The sequence below is a fragment of the Lepidochelys olivacea genome (genome assembly GCF_965140295.1).
Source record: "Lepidochelys olivacea isolate rLepOli2 genome assembly, chromosome: 12".
Taxonomy (NCBI): domain Eukaryota; kingdom Metazoa; phylum Chordata; order Testudines; family Cheloniidae; genus Lepidochelys; species Lepidochelys olivacea.
The window spans coordinates 43,302,132-43,321,067 of NC_140422.1; the positions used below are offsets into that span (position 1 = coordinate 43,302,132).

Consider the following 18,936-nt stretch of genomic DNA (forward strand, 5'->3'; position numbering starts at 1 on the left):
GCTGCCCCGCCCCCTCCCAAATGGTCTCTGACCCGGAAGTGCTCCTTCTCTCTCGGCCCGGCCGGGAAGATGGCGGCGGCGACCGGTGCTGCTCCGGCTGGTGACATGGCGGAGGCTGAGGCCCCTCTTAGCAAAAAGTGAGAGTGCGGGGTCGGGGGCCGGTGCCCGGGGCTGGGACCCAGCGGGAGGACCCGGGCGGGGCCCCGGGAGGCGCTGCCCGTCGCTGACCGGTGTCTGTTTCCTACCAGGTGACGGTCTCTAGAGCCGGGCGCTCGCGCCATGCTGAGCCCCGCAGCTGTTCGGCTCCTTGGGGGCCGCTTTGGCTGGGTCTGGCGGGCTCGGCACCTCCGCGCCGCCTGCCCCGCGCTCCGAAGGCTCCAGGCACTTCATGACCAAAGAAGGTTGGTGATTTGTTGCTCTCGTCTCGAGTGTCGCCACCTGCTTTCTCGTGAAGTCCCTGCCCGGGGTGCTACGGGTGGGGGCGAGTGTCTTGCGGAGTCAGTGACCCTCCCTGAGGAATCTCCCTCTCAGGGAATTCCCGCCCCCCTTTGCCTGGGGGCCCTTGGGCATCCTAGAAACCTTTGTGCTTTGGCATTTGTCTGTGGAGCATGTGGTAGAGTGGAGGTCCTGCAGTGTTTAAGGCCCAGATGCTCAAAGGCATTTAGGCTGTTTCTGGTTTCAGAGTAGCAGCCGTGTTAGTCTGTATTCGCAAAAAGAAAAGGAGGACTTGTGGCACCTTAGAGACTAGCCAATTTATTTGAGCATAAGCTTTCGTGGGCTGTAGGTCACTTCATCGGATGCACCCGATGTAGCTCACAAAAGCTTATGCTCAAATAAATTGGTTAGTCTCTAAGGTGCCACAAGTACTCCTTTATTTTAGGCTGTTTCTATCTTTCATTTCCTTCAGTGGAGGTTAGGAGCTAAATACTTTTCAGAATCTGGGCCTAAGTAGGTTACAGATATGCATGGTGATTGTTATAGACTGAAGACTCTAAACTGGAGACTCTAAATCTGTCGTGCCCAGGGCGAAAACACTCTAGTTACTTCCAACTGTACTGTAATTATCCTTGGTGCTTTGCTCACTGAAGACTTTTACCTTATTTTGATTGTTATGCAAAGTTTCTAGGGCAACAAAATGGCAAATGACATTTAATGTTGATAAATGAAAAGTAATGCTTTCAGGGTTCCCTCCCAACTCTGAACTCTAGGGTACAGATGTGGGGACCTGCATGAAAGACCCCATAAGCTTATTTCTACCAACTTAGGTTAAAACTTCTCCAAGGCACAAATTCTTTGCCCTTGGAGGGTATGCTGCCACCACCACGTGATTTAACAAAGAATCAGGGAAAGGACCACTTGGAGTTCCTATTCCCCCAAAATATTCTCCCAAGCCCTTACACCCCCTTTCCTGGGGAGGCTTGAGAATACTATCCTAACCAATTGGTTACAAAGTGATCACAGACCCAAACCCCTGGGTCTTAGGACAATAGAGAAATCAGTCAGGTTCTTAAAAGAAGGATTTTATTTTTTTTTAAAAAAAGGTAATAATCACCTCTGTAAAATCAGGATGGAAAATAACTTTACAGGGTAACAAAAGATTCAAAAACACAGCAGAACTTCCTCTCTGCTTAGTTTCAAAGTTACAAAAAACAGGAATAAACCTCCTTCCAGCAAAGGAAAAATTCACAAGCAGAACAAAAGATAATCCAACACGCCTTATCTGGCTTTTACTTACAATTTTTTGTAACATGAGAGACTTTTAGGATGGTTTATAGGAGGGGTTTTCAGACCTGATGCTTATCTGCTTCCCAAGAGAACACACACAACAAAGCCTTCCCCCCCCAAGATCTGAAAGTATCTTCTTTCCCCATTGGTCCTTTTGGTCAGGTGCCAACCAGGTTATTTAAGCTTCTTAACCTCTTACAGGTAAGGAGGAATTCTAGGCTACCCTTAGCTGTATGGTTATGACAAATGCACATTGGAAAACATAATTCTAACTATACATATACAATGATGGGGTCAAAATTAGTTGTTACCACTCAAGAAAGAGATCTTGGAGTCATTGTGGATAGTTCTCTGAAATCATCCATTCAAAGTGCAGCGGCAGTCAAAAAAGCTAACAGAATGTTGGGAATCATCAAGAAAGGGATCGATAATAAGACAGAAAATATCATATTGCCTCTGTATAAATCCATGGCATGCCCACACCTTGAATACTACGTGCAGATGTGGTCGCCCCATCTCAAAAAAGATATATTGGAATAGGTTCAGAAAAGGGCAACAAAAATTTATTAGGGGTATATAGAACGGCTTCCATATGAGGAGAGACTAATAAGACTGGGACTTTTCATCTTGGAAAAGCGGCAACTAAGAGGGTGATATGATAGAGGTCTATAAAATCATGAGTGGTTTAGAGAAAGTAAATAAGGAAGTGTTATTTACTCCTTATAATACAAAAACAAGGGGCCACCAAATGAAATTAATAGGTAGCAGGTTTAAAACTAACATAAGAAAGTATTTTTTCACGCAATGCACTGTCAGCCTCTGGAACGCCTTGCCAGAGGGTGTTGTGAAGGCCAGTACTATAATGGGGTTCAAAAGGGAGCTAGATAGCCATTGATGGAACCATCTTCCATGAATCTGTTAGCCAGGATGGGCAGGATGGTGTCCTTAGCCTCTGTTTGCCAGAAGCTGGGATTGGGTGACAGGAGATGGATCACTTGATGATAACCTGTCTGTTCATTCCCTTTGGGGCACCTGGCATTGGCCACTGTCGGTAGACAAGATACTGGGCTTGATAGGCCTTTGGTCTGACCCAGTATGGCTGTTCTTATGTTCTAGGGCTGTAAAGGGTGAACAGTGAAGGATCAAGGAAAAAAAAACAAGTACGTTTCCTCTATATGAGACAATGCCCAGCTAGTACTGCTTTATCTGGATACTGCTGACTGTAAGGTGAGGGACTGGAGCAGTCCAGAACAGAATTTGGGTACTTTTCACTTCCTATGAAGTGGAGCAAGGCAACATGTCCTCTTGGGGAGAGGAGAGAGAGTTAAGTGTAGGATGACCCTTGGACAGAATCTCTCTGGCAAGTGTTTCTTTCTGTAAGTTTCAAAGTGGCTTCTGTATCTGGTTTCCTCTCTTTTTCCAGTGAGCTGAAGAGACGTTTGAAGGCTGAGAGAAAAGTAGCTGAGAAAGAGGCAAAGCAAAAAGAGCAAAGTGAGAAGCATCTGAGCAAATCTGCCTTGACCCTGGGATCTGAGAACTGCAATGGAGCTGATGAGGAAAGCCTGGACCCCAATGTGAGCAGTTAGCCCGGATGGACAAGCGTGGTGTCTCTAGCCTTTATTTGCCAGAAACTGGGAATGGGTGACAGAGGATGGATCACGTGATGATTGCCTGTTCTGTTATTTCCTCTGAAGCACCTGGCATTGGCCACTGTTGGAAGACAGGATACTGGGCTACATGGAGTTGTGCTCTGGCCCAGTGTGGCTGTTCTTAGCTGGACAGTGAGGCTGCAAGCATAGATTAATAATATTCCCCAAAAAAACTGCCTGAGGGAGAGGATATATCTAAGGTTTGAATGGTAATGGCTTAAAGCAATGACTTCTTCTTGTCTCATCACTGCATTCGTTTAGCCCCTTCTTAGTCCAATGTCTTAAGTGCTCTCTGCCTTTTTTTTTGTGCTTTCTGTCAGAGGAGCTGACTCTTCTGACGTAGTCACTCAGGTGTTGTCTAACTTCTGTAGTCAAATAAATATTCCCAAGTCAAATCAATTATGCTTTAGCTTGTGAACTGTACAGTCCCTTTGGTGTCTAACATAAATGTTCTTGTTTATGACTGATGACAGCAATATTACAAGATCCGCAGTCAGGCAATCCAGCAGCTGAAAGGCACCAATGAAGATCCTTACCCTCATAAGTTCCACGTAGACCTTTCCCTCACAGACTTCATAGAGAGGTACAGCCATCTGCAGGCAGGAGATCACCTGAGAGACATTACAGTGAGAGTGGCAGGTAAAGACTCACCTGGGACTTGGAGACAGTCTGCCATTTTGCGAAGTCAAGCACTTACCATTCTTGGAGGGAGATAGATGGGAATGCCTCCACAGCTCTGTGGACCTTGCTTGGCAATTCCTCATAGTGCTAGAGCTGTAGCAAGGTTAGGCTAAGTTTGGGTTGGGACCTTTGGGATAGAAGGTAGAGCGTTAGAGTCCTTGACAAGCAAGGGAGCAGGTCTGATGAGAGGACTCCAAGGCCCTGTGTTCATAACTAGAGACTCGTTACTTTGCCATCCAATGATGGGATGGAGGTTGGTGATATGTTGCCTGGGCTGCAAGGTAGGAGTGATGCTGTGCCGGGGCTTGGGCATGGAGATGGATCTTTGTTTTGGGGAAATGGAAAGATTTCTGACTTTGACTTGCTGTAACCATTGGACCATCTAACTTTGGGTTTCTAGGTCGAATCCATGCAAAACGTGCCTCTGGAGGGAAACTGATCTTCTATGATCTTCGTGGAGAGGGAGTCAAATTGCAAGTCATGGCAAACTCCAGGTAACTAGGGATCACTATAGCAACATTCTAAATCAAACTGTACTTTCTGGGAGGAGGAGATTAGAAGATGGACATCTTATTCTTCCCCATGCCTGTGAGCTTCAGCTCAGATTCCTAGTCTGTAGTCAGGTGGTGGAGAACACAATACAGTACGTCGAGGCTCCTATGCATGGAGACTCCATGCATCTGAAGAAGTGGGTTTTTTACCCACTAAAGCTTATGCCCAAATAAATCTGTTAGTCTTTAAGGTGCCACCGGACTCCTCATTGTTTTTGTGGATACAGACTAACATGGCTGCCCCTCTGATACTTGAATTTTAAGTGTTTTGGGTGGAAAGAGACTGAGCAAAGCTTGATCTATGGACAAAAAGTGCTTAAAAGATGCATGTTTTTCCACTTGCAGGAACTACAAATCAGAGGAAGAATATATCCACATTAACAACAAGCTGCGTCGGGGTGACATTATTGGGGTTCAGGGGAATCCTGGAAAGACAAAGAAAGGAGAGCTGAGCGTTATTCCCTGGGAAATCACTCTGCTCTCTCCATGCCTGCACATGTTGCCCCACCTTCACTTCGGGCTCAAAGACAAGGTAACAACCACTCCTGGTGTTGAAGCCAAACTGGCAGCTTTTTGTATGTGTGGTATCATTGGTATCAGTGCACCAAATGAAGATCAAATTTTATTTTTTTTCTCTTTGGCAATAAGTATAATTTAGATTGTTCTAAAATTATCCACCCTTTTCAGGAAACTAGATTTCGCCAGAGATACTTGGATTTAATTCTTAATGACTATGTGAGACAGAAGTTTATAATCCGTGCAAAGATCATCACATACCTCCGGAGCTTCCTGGATGAGTTGGGTTTTCTTGAGGTAAGGTTTGGTACTTTGTTTCTCTCTGTGTGTGCTGCTCTTTTTCACACTTCTTCAGCTCCAAGGAGAGACCAACACCCACCTCACGTACAAAATGTGCATGGGACGGGGAAAAGTATACATATTGACTTTGGCTCAGTATACATGTTCTGATAATTTTGTGCCATAGAGCCACAAAGCACACTAAGTGCAATAGAGTTAATTATAGTTTATCTCTTTGTCTGCTCCCCTTCAAGTGACAGAGCAATTTCTGAGGGATACTCTTCTTTGACTGAGCAAACCCAAAGTTAGCAATTCAAGTTATTAATTATATTTGTTCCCCCATTGCTTTCTTCCATAATTGAAGTTGGGTAAATTGTCCCCTCATTCTCAAGGGTGTTAATTCCCCTCCTCCCCCCCCCCCACTCCAAAAAAGGTAGAGTCAATCTAATTTACATAAAACATATGTAGTATTTATTGTCAGGTATAACAGAGAACAACATACCAGAACAAAAGACCTGTTTACTTCTAGATAATTCCTGTTTCCACTTCACACTCAAATTATGACTCTCTTTGCTATCCACTACTTGGCAGATTTTAACCTCTTAGTCTACTGGATCCACAAAAGCTGCTAGTGGAATTGTTTGTGTGAAATAACTAATATTGAGAACCGTGATATATTCAACACAGTAGATTTGTGCTGTGTTAAGGTGCCATTACTTCTTGACTGTACGTTTCCTATTTTCCTGAAATTAATCACTTGTAAACTAGCATTTAAATAGGCCATTTAGGCTTGGTGATCATGCTGGGAATTAACTACAGTGCAGGAGAAACAGCCAGTGTCTTTAATACAAAGTGACTTGGGTAGGCATTGCCACACAAACTCTACAAAAGTTACTCTTTCCCTTCAGATTCTAGATCCGTTCTGAATCTTTCTTCAACAGAGACTCCCATTTGGCTTCCATTTCCTACGTTGTGGACAGACCTTTTTTCTTCCATTGGAACCCTGAGCCTCATTCTGAATCAGCATGAGAAATTCCTCTTCCTTGTTTTTTCCTGTTTTAAATGGTTGCAGCTGGAATACAAAAGTGCTTGTTTTGTACAGTTCCTAAATGAGTAGCAGAGCTGGATTAATTCCTGCTAATGCAGCCCAAGCTCCGGACCCCTAGTGATGGTATTCTACCTAATGCAGTGGGACAAGCAGCCTGCAACCCCTACTTTGAGCTGTAGCTTACGAAAGCTTATGCTCAAATAAATTTGTTAGTCTGTACGGTGCCACAAATACTCCTTTTCTTTCTACTTTACTTTTGTGGAGGCCAGAGCTGACTGGTCAGCACAACCCTGACAGTGGGTAGAACAAGGCAGACTCTTGAGGAGCCTAACCAAATTGTAAAATTGCCCACATCTTGGGGAGCCCTTTTAAAAGAGGAGCGGGTATCATTGGTATTGCCACCTGCCCTCCCATTTGGGTGAACTGCCATGCCACATCACCTTCTTCCCATCATTGATGACTGTTTTCAGAAAATGTTTATTTTGTCTATATACCTGGCAGCATCTTCCTCTCCCTGGCATTTTACTCTTTATTTGGACCTAATGTGTATAGTACTCTTGAATAGACTAAGTTGTGAGGCATGTGGTTATACTCCATTACCCATGCACCTTTAAACATCCGAAAAATGCAGCTTTCGTGAAAGTTAGGTTGGCATAGTCTCTGGGAGCGCTGCAGCCCAGAGAGAGAAAAATCACATGTTGATTTTGCCTACCTACATGCTCGTATCTACAAGAGACATTATTTGAAAATAATTGTATACTGTAGAACTCCTTTTGGGCTCCAGAACTCTGTCTCTCCATACAGACAGACCCCTTTTTCCCCTCTGACGCTAATTTTAAATTAACAAAGCTAGCCATATAATATCCTTATACTCTTGGAAACTTTTTCAGATGCAATATTTTATATCTTAATTTTAAATCATTAAACCCCCATCTTTTACCAAAGCAATTACATTTAAAGGAGTGTAGTTTTTGCAAAGTGTTCAGGTAGTGAAAGGAATACTGCTTCTTTCAGTGTTTATCAGTTGGCTGCTGTCAGTTGCTGCCCAAGGAACTTAGTGTAAATGATGAAATGGAGCAGATGGGACACACTGAGAAGGATTGATAAACATTGTTTCCACATACATAGTTTCACTTCACTTCTTGTCAGTGTAGTTTTACAAGGTTTAGACTTTCTGAGAAGCCAGACTTTCTCTGCTGGAGGTTGGTGATATGACTGCAAATGTCTTCAACAGCTTGGCCCAGTCCCTGTCCCTTCCCTACTCCACAGCTCCTTAATTGTGCAGAATATGGTTGTTCCTGCTATGTTCTTGATAGAGAAGATGGCTTAAATAGGCTTACCTTGTTGATTACAAAGGAGGAAGAATTTTTGTTTCAGAATAATATCTTTGTTCATGATGGTGAATTAATACATAGAATGTAAAAATTTCACATCTGAGCCAGGTGTTCTCTCTCTCTTTAACTGAAGTATTTATTGAACACTGTCAAGGTTCCTTCCCCACTCTGAACTCTAGGTACAGATGTGGGGACCTGCATGAAAAACCTCCTAAGCTTATTTTTACCAGCTTAGGTTAAAACTTCCCCAAGTTTTAACAAACTATTTTACCTTTTTTACCTATTTTACCCAACAAACTATTTTACTTTTTGCCCTTGTACTTTATCGCTGCCACCACCAAACATCTAACGGATATATATAACCGGGAAAGAGCCCGTTTGGAAACGTCTTTCCCTCCGAAATCTTCCCAAACCCTACACCCCCTTTCCTGGGGAAGGTTTGATAAAAATCCTCACCAATTTGCATAGGTGAACACAGACCCAACCCCTTGGATCTTAAGAACAATGAAAAAGCAATCAGATTCTTTAAAAGAAGAATTTTAATAGAAGAAAAAGTAAAAGAATCACCTCTGTAAAATCAGGATGGTAAATACCTTACAGGGTAATTAGATTCAAAACATAGAGAATCCCTCTAGGCAAAACCTTAAGTTACAAAAAGACACAAAAACAGGAATCTACATTCCATTCAGCACAGCTTATTTTCTCAGCCATTTAAAGAAAACTGAATCTAACGCATATCTAGCTAGATTACTTACTAAGTTCTAAGACTCCATTCCTGTTCTGTTCCCATCACACGGACAGAGAGAGAGAGGCTTTGTTTGTCCCTCCCCCCAGCTTTTGAAAGTATCTTGTCTCCTCATTGGTCATTTTGGTCAGGTGCCAGCGAGGTTATCCTAGCTTCTTAACCCTTTACAGATGAAAGGGTTTTTCCTCTGGCCAGGAGGGATTTTAAAGGTGTTTACCCTTCCCTTTTATGATTATGACAAACACATATTATCAAAATAGTTGTAGCATGGGGAATGGAGGGAGGGTATGATTGTGTCAGGGGCATGAGAGTATTTGAGCTAAGGTTTAACACTTTTTTTTCCCCATCAGATTGAAACTCCCATGATGAATATTATTCCAGGTGGAGCTGTGGCTAAACCTTTCATTACCTATCACAATGAACTGGACATGAACTTATACATGAGAATTGCTCCAGAACTCTATCACAAGGTGAGAGGTGATCCCCACATGGGTTAAGCTTCACACTTTTCTGACTCTATCTGCCTTCCCAAAATGTGAAGCATAAGATTGAAGTAAGGATTAGACTGGGGATCTCAAACTTGAATCACTGGGAGGCCCACATGAGGACTAGTACATTGGTCCGAGGGCCACATCACTGACACCCTCTGTCCCCACCCCCATCCCAACCCCTTCCTCAAAGTCCCCACCCCTGCCCTGCCTCTTCTCTGCCTCCTCCCCTGAGCATGCAGCTCCCCGCTCCTCCCACCTCCCTCCTAGAAAGCGCTAAGCGCCTGGAGGTAGGCAGAGGAGTGGGGATATGGCGCGCTGGGCGGGAGGGGAGCTTGGCAGCCCGCAGATTAGACTAAAGGCCAGCAGATTAATTGGGTTGACAAAAGCAATTTCGCTTGGGTGGAGTATGGCTAAAGAGGTGAGCAGGAAAGAGACCCATATTGATTGGAGAATAGTGGATGTCAGGATAATTGAATCAGAGTTCTTCATTAGGTTTGTCTAGTGCTGCTTTTACCTCTGTGTTTTGCTGATAATCTTGGGAATGTAGATTTGGTGCAATTTTGTGCTAGTCAGAACTTTCTTGACTCCATTTCAGAAGGCTAATGTGACCAGCTGGATTTCTTTTTGTTTAGATGTTGGTGGTTGGAGGCATGGACAGGGTGTACGAAATTGGGCGCCAGTTCCGGAATGAAGGAATTGATTTGACTCATAATCCTGAATTCACAACCTGTGAGTTTTACATGGCTTATGCAGACTATCATGACCTGATGGAGATCACAGAAAAGTTGCTTTCAGGTGACCTAACCTAATATTAATTAAAGGAGAATAAGAATCTGTGTGAAGATAGCGTGTGATACAGCATGGCATTGATTTTAAGTGTAGTTTTATCTTGTAGGAATGGTGAAGCACATTACTGGAAGTTACAAGGTCACTTATCACCCAGATGGTCCTGAGGGTCATGCCTATGAGATAGATTTCACCCCACCCTTCCGGAAAATTAGCATGGTGCATGAACTGGAGAGAATCCTGGGAATGAAACTTCCAGCAACTGATCACTTTGAGACTGAAGGTCAGATGAGTCTCTGTGCTTTCACCTCCCCCTGGCTATTATGGGGCAAAGACCTCTAGCCCCCAGTCCATGTTGATCTATAAGCTGCCTTCAATACTGTTTATTGCAAGGTGCTGTTTTGCTCAGATCTACATGTGAGCTGAGTAGATGGGGTTGCCCGACTGTGTGGTTTTGTTGGATTAACTACAAGATTTCAGAGTGTAGTCTTGATGTCCTGCAGGTTCTTGTAAGGGTCAGCAAGGTTCCACTTTATTGCCTTTAAATCTTCATTGTGTATACATGACACTGTTGAGAGAGTTAATGAGGAGGCCTGTCTTGAAGTGTTTTCACTACATTGACACCTGGCATTGTATCTGTTTCGTCTGTCTCTTAGGAAGCAGAGAAGACCCTCTGTATCTGGTAGTGATTAGGGCATGGAGGGCAAATAGGTTGGGGTAGCAACTGGAAGATTATATCGGGCCTTTTGGTTGAAAATGCATCTGCCATTTGTCCCTTGAGTTGACAGTTGTGGAGAGCTGCTTTTAGGTGATTACATAGCAGCAATGATTTGGTTGGGTAGTTATGATCTTTCCCTCAATGTGAGCCTTGCTACCTCTAGACAAGACTATAATGCACTATACCTCAGTCAACACCAGTGGTTTTCAAACTTTTTTTCTGGTGACTCAGTTGAAGAAAATTGTTGATGCCCGCGACCTAATGGAGCTGGGGCAGAGGGTTGGGGTGAGGGCTGCAGGGTGGGGCTGGGAATGAGTGGTTCAGGGTGCAGGAGGGGGCTCTGGGCTGGGGCCAGCGAGGGGTTTGGGGTGCAGGAGGGGGCTCTGGGCTGGTGATGAGGGGTTTGGGGTGCAGGAGGGTGCTCAGGGCTGGGGCAGGGGCTTGGGGTGTGGGCTTACCTTGGGCAGCTCCTGGTCAATGGCGCAGTGGGGGTGCTAAGGCAGGCTTCCTGACTGTCCTGGCACCGTGGACCATGCTATGCCCTGGAAGCAGCCAGCAGCAAGTCCAGTCCCTAAGTATCTTCCTGCTCCCGTTGGCTGGGAACTTGCCAGTGGGAGTGCAGAGCCAGTGCTCGATGTGGGGGCAGCGCACAGAGCCCCGTGGCCCGCCCCGCCTAGGAGCCGGACCTGCTTCTGGCCGCTTCCAGAGTGCAGCGCCGTATCAGAACAGGTAGGACTAGCCTTCCTTAGCCGGGCAGCACCACCGACGGGACTTCTCATGGCCCAGTCGGCAGTGCTGACCAGACCTGCCATGACCCAGTGCCTTGTATTTCATGACCCAGTACTGGGTTGCGACCCGAAGTTTGAAAACCACTGGTCTACACTTTAAATATATCTAAAAACTAAAGTTAGTGAACAATATGGTGGTTCTCTTAAGTGGAAAATCTCATCATGAGCATGTGACACTAGTGCACTAGGACCTGCATGGGTTTTCTGGTGGCTTTTTCAGCTGCTTGATTTAGTTTTGTTAGCCCTAAAATAGCTTTGGGACCTGCCTACGTGAGAGACTGCCTCTCTCTTTGTGATACCGATGCTACTGCAATCAGCAGAAGTGCTTAACATGGGAGCCCCTTGATTTATGAGAGTGAAGGCTGCTGGCAGATATGCTCTTTGTGGACCTGTCAACTTTGGAGCGTGCTCCCACTGCCTCATTGATCTGAAATGGTCCAAATCTGTTGACCATTAGGACGTTCTTCAAAACTCCTCAGTTTGAGCAGGTATTTGGGAGAAATGATAGATTGATCTATCTATATATAGATTTTTTTTTTTTTTAAATAATGCTGAGACTGGCTGTTTGTCCACAGTGGCGCTCTCTGTGTGGGATAGTGTTTATAACTGTTGTCAGAGCATCTAGAGCTGGGTTTAGGAATCTTATGTTTGAGTTTAAATTGGAAGCAATTAATACTGCTCTTCATGCTCTGTGGAAGGCTGAAACCATATTCCTGAGCTGGTATGTCCCAGAGTGTGTTATAACAGAAAATATTGAAAGTCATTCCAGTCCTCCTCCATTGGGTCTGGATCATTCTGCTGGTCGGGAGGAGGGGGAGAAGAACTAACTATATGAATAGCTTCTCTAATATTTTGCATTATGAAAACAGAAACTCGCAAGTTCTTTGATGCTATTTGTGTGGAGAGAGGTGTTGAGTGTCCACCTCCCAGGACCACGGCCAGGCTTCTTGATAAGGTAAGTGGAGGTGGATTTTTCATAATCCTGAGATCTGGCCCTACGAAGCAGTGGGGCCCATTTGAAGTTGCAGGTTCTTTGCGGACTACTGGTTAGCTTGATGGAGCATTTAGTAAAAATGAATGGCAGAAAATTTAAAACTAATAAAAGAAAGTATGTCAACGCACAACCTGCAGTTAGCCTGCAGAACTCAGAGAAAGCTGTAAGTAAGCAGTTTTCTTTGCACCATTTAAGTCAATAAGAAATTTGCCACTGATTTTAAGAAGAGCGTAAGAATTGCCATAATGGGGCAGACAATGGTCCATCTAGCCCAGTATCTTGTCTCCGACAGTGGCCAGTACCGGAGCTTTGGGGGAGTGTACATAATAGGGCAGTTGGAGTGATCAACCTTTGTCTTCCCCTTCTGGTTGTTAGACTACGAGTGTTGCTCTATTCATGGGGTTACATCTCTGACCATCTTGGCTAATAGCCATTGATGGACCTTGTGACAGGCTCCCCGGGCTGCCACCTGATGTACCTGAGTACCACTGAGCCCACCTGTAACACCTTGGACTCCCTTACACTGTCTTGCTCAGCTAGGCCCTCAAGCCTCTTCCAGCGCACGCGCGCATACACACATTTTGAACATTTTTGTATCCTCTGCAAACATTGCCACTTCATTGTTCACTCTTTTTTCCAAATCATTAATGAATATGTTGAACAGCACAGGTCCCAGGCCAGATCCTTGGGAGACCCCGCTATTTACCTCTTTCCATTGTGAAAACTGGCCATTTATTCCTACCTTTTGGTTTCTATCTTTTAACCAGTTACTGATCTATGAGAGGACCGTCATTGTTGTTCTATGACTAGTTTCCTTAAGAGATTTTGGTGAGGGACCTTATCAAAGACTTTCTGAAAATCCAAGTATACTATATTAATTGGATCACCCTTGTCCACATGCTTGTTGATTCCCTCAAAGAATTCAATAGATTGGTTAGGCATGATTTCCCTTTACAAAAGTTGTATTGAATCATGTTTATCTGTGTGTCTGATAATTTTGTTCTTTAGTATAATTTCTACCAGTTTGCCCAGTACTGGAGGTAGGCTTACTGGCTTGCGTTTGCCAGAATCACCTCTGGAGCCCTTTTTAAAAATCTGCATTATGTTAACTGTTTATTTTCCAGTGATCTGGTACAGAGGCTTGTTTCAGTGGTAGATTACATATGGAGAGTAGGATCCGGCCCTCTGAAAGGACCTCAGTTCAGATTCCATAGATGTTCCAGGTGAAGAAAGAAAATGGCTTGCAATCTTGCTTGTCTTTACCAGTCCATAGAATGATCGTGTAGCAGAGATGTACATGAGACTTTCAGTGAATCATGATGTTTGGCTACATCTAAGAAAATACACTGGAATTTAATTCAGCCCTTTTCCTGTTGCCAGAGAGAATTCAGTAATACCCCAGAGATGTCGTTCTGTGTCTGTTTATAACAGAACACGTTGTACTGGTGGCAGAGTGATGGAGATCTATAGAGGATTCTGGATTGATACCTGGCCTCTTAGTTCCGGGGCTAGTAGGATAAAAGAGAGCTATTTTAGTACAGTGGATGGTCCCAGGTAGGAAGAAATATCTTGTAACAGGGGCTTCCAAACCGTGGCTTGTGAGCCACATGCAGCTCTTTTACAGTTAAAGTGTGGCTCACCCCAGGGCCCCTCCCATTCTCCACCTACTAGACTGTAGGGGAGCGGGGACTTGGGGCTTCTTCCCTGCGGGGAGAGGCGTCTTGGGGCTTCAGACCCACAGGGTACGTGCACTGGCTGGGGCTTTAGCAGGAGCAGGGATGAAGCTGCGGCAAGTGCCTCTTGCGGGGCTGAAGTCCCAACATCCCCCCCCGCAGGACTGAAGCCCCGAGCCCTGCCAGGAGCAGCCTGGCTCCCAAACTTCTGAAGATTGTCATATGTGGCTTGGAGAATCAGTAAGTTTGGCCACCCCTGCCTTATAACTTTGCAGGGACACTTCCAGTCAATTAGAAGCAGTGTAGACCAACTCTGAAAGCTATTCCAATTGTCATCCAAGTGTAATGGCCTTGAGAAATAGGGGATCAACAGTGTTTTGTGGAGGACCCCTCCCTCCACACATTCTGCATGAGTGGAGAGAAGAGTATAATTAGATTCACATGTGCCTCCAAAATGTACAGTAAAGCACAGGGCCAGTATGAGTATTATTCATTTGTTTTCCTCTTTTCTGCCCCTTCTCACCCCAACTATTGCCTGAATGTGTTTTTTTTCTGGCTGCTTTGTCTAGTGGCTTGTGCCACAGATGTCAAATCTGGAATTAAACTCCCAATACCACCCTGAGACATTGTAGGTAACAGTGGTAGGCTTATGTTCTGACACTGGAGTTCTTGTTAAACTTGATGAATTTTAGACAGTCTTGTGTTTTATACAGTCTTGGGCTAGATCAGATTTTAATCTCTCCAAGCAGGACGCTTGGCCTCTCTTGCAGGCACCCATCGCTGTTTATGAAGACATTACTCTAAGTAGGCTTTTGAAGTAGTGAGTCATCTCAGTCTTATGGCAACTCCTTTATTATGAGATGTTCTAACTTGAAAATTCTGTCCTGCTCCTGTTTTTCAGCTTGTTGGTGAGTTTCTGGAAGTCACCTGTATCCATCCCACATTCATATGTGATCATCCGCAGATCATGAGCCCTTTGGCCAAATGGTAAGAGTATGAGATTTTATATAAAGTCATGAAATAATGACCACCTTTTTTATCTCCATGAGAAAAATTATGTCTGTGAAAAGGAAAGATTTGATGCCATGTGACAGTTTGGGAAGTCTGACACTTGCCCAGGTCTTGGTTCCTGAGCCAGGGAATCCCATTTCATAGGGCATAAAATCCAGGGGGAAAATGTCTATACTGAGTGGCCTGGAGTTTTAGAGTGGTGGCCGTCAGAGTGGGCATCTCTTCTGAAACAGCGATCTTGTTGTTTTTCCTGAGGAAGCTGTGTTAGTTTCTGAGCTGCCTGCTGACTTATCTCCTCTTCACAGGCATCGCTCTCAGCAGGGACTGACAGAACGCTTTGAACTCTTTGTGATGAAGAAGGAAATATGCAATGCATACACAGAGCTCAACGACCCCTTCCAGCAGCGGCAGTTTTTTGAAGATCAAGCGAAGGTAGGGAATTGTAGAGATTAGAGACCGAAAACACTTTATGGTTGGGGTGAATGCCAGAATGTGTATTTCCAGTTTACACAGACTCCTATCTCCTCTTTCTGTGCTCCCTACTGGCTGTTCTAAACATTCACAACTAACACCACAGGAATCTTACTGGCATTGAATCTCAATCAAATGGGTCTAACATAAGCTTTTGCAAGAAATATCTCCTACATCGAGTCCAGTCCTATCAGCTCTGCCTGCCATCAAAGGGAGAATTGTTAGAGGACAAATGAATGCTGCAGCAGGCACAGAGGGAAGAGTTTGGAACAAAACACATGGTAAAGATGGAAAACCAAAAGAGCTTGTGTTAACTTTTTTCAAGAAGAACAAAATACATATTGCATTAGAGAATTGATTCCTAAACACTTTCTTAATATATCTTCGATGTAAGCAACTGCTGTAGACTGCCATCAGGGTGATATTGATTAGGAGAGGAGATAGACAAGGTTACTTATTGAAATGTAATAGTAAAAGTTTTAAAGATACCTGTTATACTCCCTTCTTCTGGTGCTAGTGGAGTGCTCTGTCTCCAGTATCCCAAGGTACATTTCTTCACATGTGCCAAAAGGAATCCTTGCAGCTTGAGTGTCAGAGACACTGTTTCACAAGACAACATTTAACTTGGCTAGAATTAGATGTTGCTGTCAGCACCCATGCCATTTTCTAAGGCTATATCTACCCTACTGCAGTAAGTTGACCTACACTGTGCAACTCCAGCTATGTGAATAACGTAGCTGGAGTTGATGTACCTTAGGTCGAGTTACCACGGGGTCTACACTGAGGGAGGTTGACGGGAGAAACTCTCCCATCAACTTACCTTAATCTTCTCGTTGGGGGTTGTCGGGTTCCCTTCCCACTCTGAACTCTGGGTTACAAATGTGGGGACCCGCATGAAAGACCCCCTAAGCTTATTTTTACCAGCTTTGGGTTAAAATTTCCCCAAGGCACAAATCCCTTGTCCTTGGACGGATGGTATGCTGCCACCACCAAGTGATTTAGACAAAGATTCGGGGAAAGGACCATTTGGAGTGCTTATTCCCCCAAAATATCCCCCCAAGACCCTACACCCCCTTGAGAATAATATCCTCACCAATTGGTACAGGTGAGCACAAATCAAACCCTTGGGTCTTTAGGACACTGAAAATCAATCAGGTTCTTAAGAGAAGAATTTTATTAAAAAAAGTAAAATAATCACCTCTGTAAAATCAAGATGGAAGGCAATTTTACAGGGAAAAATAAAAAGATTTAAGACAGAGAATTCCCTTCTAGGCTTAGTTTCAAAGTTACAAAAACAGGAATAAACCTCCCTCCAGCATAGGGAAAATTCACAAGCTAAAACAAAAGATAATCTGATGCCTTTTCTGGCTTTACTTACTGTCTTAGTAATTTTGGATGCTTTTTCAGGCAGGTTCTTAAGAGATGTTTTTTTCTGCCCCTGGTGTCTGTGTCTCTCTCTCTCTCTCTCTCTCCTTGAGAGAACACACAAAGAGCACAAACAAACCCCCTCCTCTCCCCCCCCTCCATCCCCATTGGTCCTTGTGGTCAGGCACCAACTAGGTTATTTGATTTTCTTAACCCCTTACAGGTAACCTCTGGCCAGGAGGAATTTTATATTACTGCATACATAAAGGTTGTTACCCTTCCCTTTGTATTTATGACAGGGGTAGAGTACAGGGGTCTACTGGAGAGCGATCTGTTGTTGATTTGGCAGGTTTTCAGTAGACCCACTAAATGGACTGCTGGTGGATTGGTCTCGGAGTGTCAGTCCCAGCTGTAGTGTAGATATAGCCTATGATGTGGCCTTCAGAATACTTCTCCAGATACTAACACCCCGGGATGAGGGGTAAGATCACCTCCTTGTTCATTTCTTCAGCTGATTTTACAAATATGCAGACCCTACTGGAACATAGCCCCCTAGGTTCCAGGAGTGTAGTAGCACCCCTTTGAGGTGACACAAAAATTAGCAGTAGTGTTGACATTTCCTGCACTATGGGCGATGGGAACTTCTTCTCACTGTTCATTTAGGCAAAAGCAGCAGGTGATGATGAAGCCATGTTCATCGATGACAACTTTTGCACTGCATTGGAATATGGACTTCCACCGACAGCTGGATGGGGCATGGGCATCGATCGGCTCACCATGTTCCTTACAGACTCCAATAATATTAAGGTAATGGACCACCTGGAGGAAATAGGGAGTAAGAAATCCTGCAAAGTACTCTCCAGTTGTAAAAACAAAAGGCTACTTACGTTATGAGAGTCTGATTGAAACACCTGTCTACTTCCACATCCCATCCTAAAGGCCAGGAAATTCAGGGTTATAGCTGAAATCCAAACTCCATAGGTACTGTTGTGGGGATTAAATGGTGCAATGGTAAAAATTAAAATTGCCTTTTTTCTGAATTAGCCATTTCTGGGGTTTTCTCTCCAACACCTGCAGTTTCATGGTGTCCATTATGGGACCTGGGGAAATCCATCTTGAGCATTGAGGAAGTAAATAGGGTTTGTAATTAAGTATGCACAAATCAAGTACTTATAATTTGCTGGTTTAGGGGCTCTTATTTTTATGCAAAAAGGAATGTGAATGGGAAGTGAATGTGAATAGGGAGAGGGGGGAAGCTGATGGTGTTTGGTTCCCTCCACAGGAAGTGCTGCTGTTTCCTGCTATGAAACCTGAAGACAATAAGAAAGAGGTCGAGTCCAGTCCCTCTGCTGAAGGCACCTCAGTGTGAGGGGCTGCTGATCCTTGCCTGTGTCCAGTTGGGAGGCAGATGTTTGCTTTGTCTTCAGTAATTACGGGTTGTGGACAAAGGTTGCTCCTGCCCTGAGGAGACCAGTGAAAGCTGCTGTGTCACGGTTTCTGTAAATGAATAAAAGACAATGCTATCCTGCCTCCTCTTGCTTGGTGTTTGTGTGCAAGGTGGCAGCGTACAGGGCCGGATTAACCTTTTGTGGCCCCGGTGCCAACCCTATCTGTGGGCCCATTCTGAGGTGGGCCTAGTGGCAGTGCCATTGGAACCCTAGTAAATCTGGTGGTGAATCTGAGACATTTTTCATTTTGATCACGCACCTCTGCACGACTATATGTATTGCCATATGCAGCTTCCTCAGCCCCCAGTTTTTCTCACTGAGCTGTACCCATGTGGGTTTACCAGTGTCCACTATGAAAGTTCTGTTCATTGTGATCAGAGGAAACTCTCCACAGATTTAGCTCCTTCCTCATTCAGAAGTTTTGTAGTCATGTCTCTCACACCATCCTGTTTCACCAGTCACTATATGTGGTCCTGGCCTCAGCTCAACCAAGTTCCACAGCCAGCAGATATCCGATCAGTTCTGACAGTGCCCTCCCCTGGCGCCCATCCTGCCATTTGCAAACACCATTTTCCCCAACCCTAGCTCAGTGAGCACTTAGCCCCTGGGACCCTGAAATCACCAGCCTTTTTCCCTCTGCTCCTATCTACATGCTATTCCACT

General features: G+C 44.6%; 1 protein-coding gene across 2 annotated transcripts; it reads left to right on the forward strand.

The window, feature by feature from the left end:
• The first annotated feature begins 8 nt into the window (after positions 1 to 8).
• KARS1 (lysyl-tRNA synthetase 1) lies at positions 9 to 18,355 on the forward strand. Of its 2 annotated transcripts, XM_084644259.1 has the most exons (15): positions 39 to 137; positions 249 to 401; positions 3,149 to 3,299; positions 3,848 to 4,013; positions 4,456 to 4,549; positions 4,952 to 5,138; positions 5,294 to 5,419; positions 8,879 to 8,998; positions 9,652 to 9,814; positions 9,915 to 10,088; positions 12,181 to 12,266; positions 14,880 to 14,965; positions 15,295 to 15,421; positions 17,489 to 17,632; positions 18,108 to 18,355. In XM_084644259.1, exons 2-15 carry the CDS (start codon positions 280 to 282, stop codon positions 18,192 to 18,194), a joined length of 1,833 nt encoding a protein of 610 aa, XP_084500385.1. In that variant the 5' UTR covers positions 39 to 137; positions 249 to 279; the 3' UTR covers positions 18,195 to 18,355. The 2 variants fall into 2 exon arrangements, with proteins under 2 accessions (XP_084500386.1, XP_084500385.1); XM_084644260.1 differs by lacking the exon at positions 249 to 401 and having other exon boundaries at positions 9 to 137.
• The last annotated feature ends 581 nt before the right edge of the window (positions 18,356 to 18,936 follow it).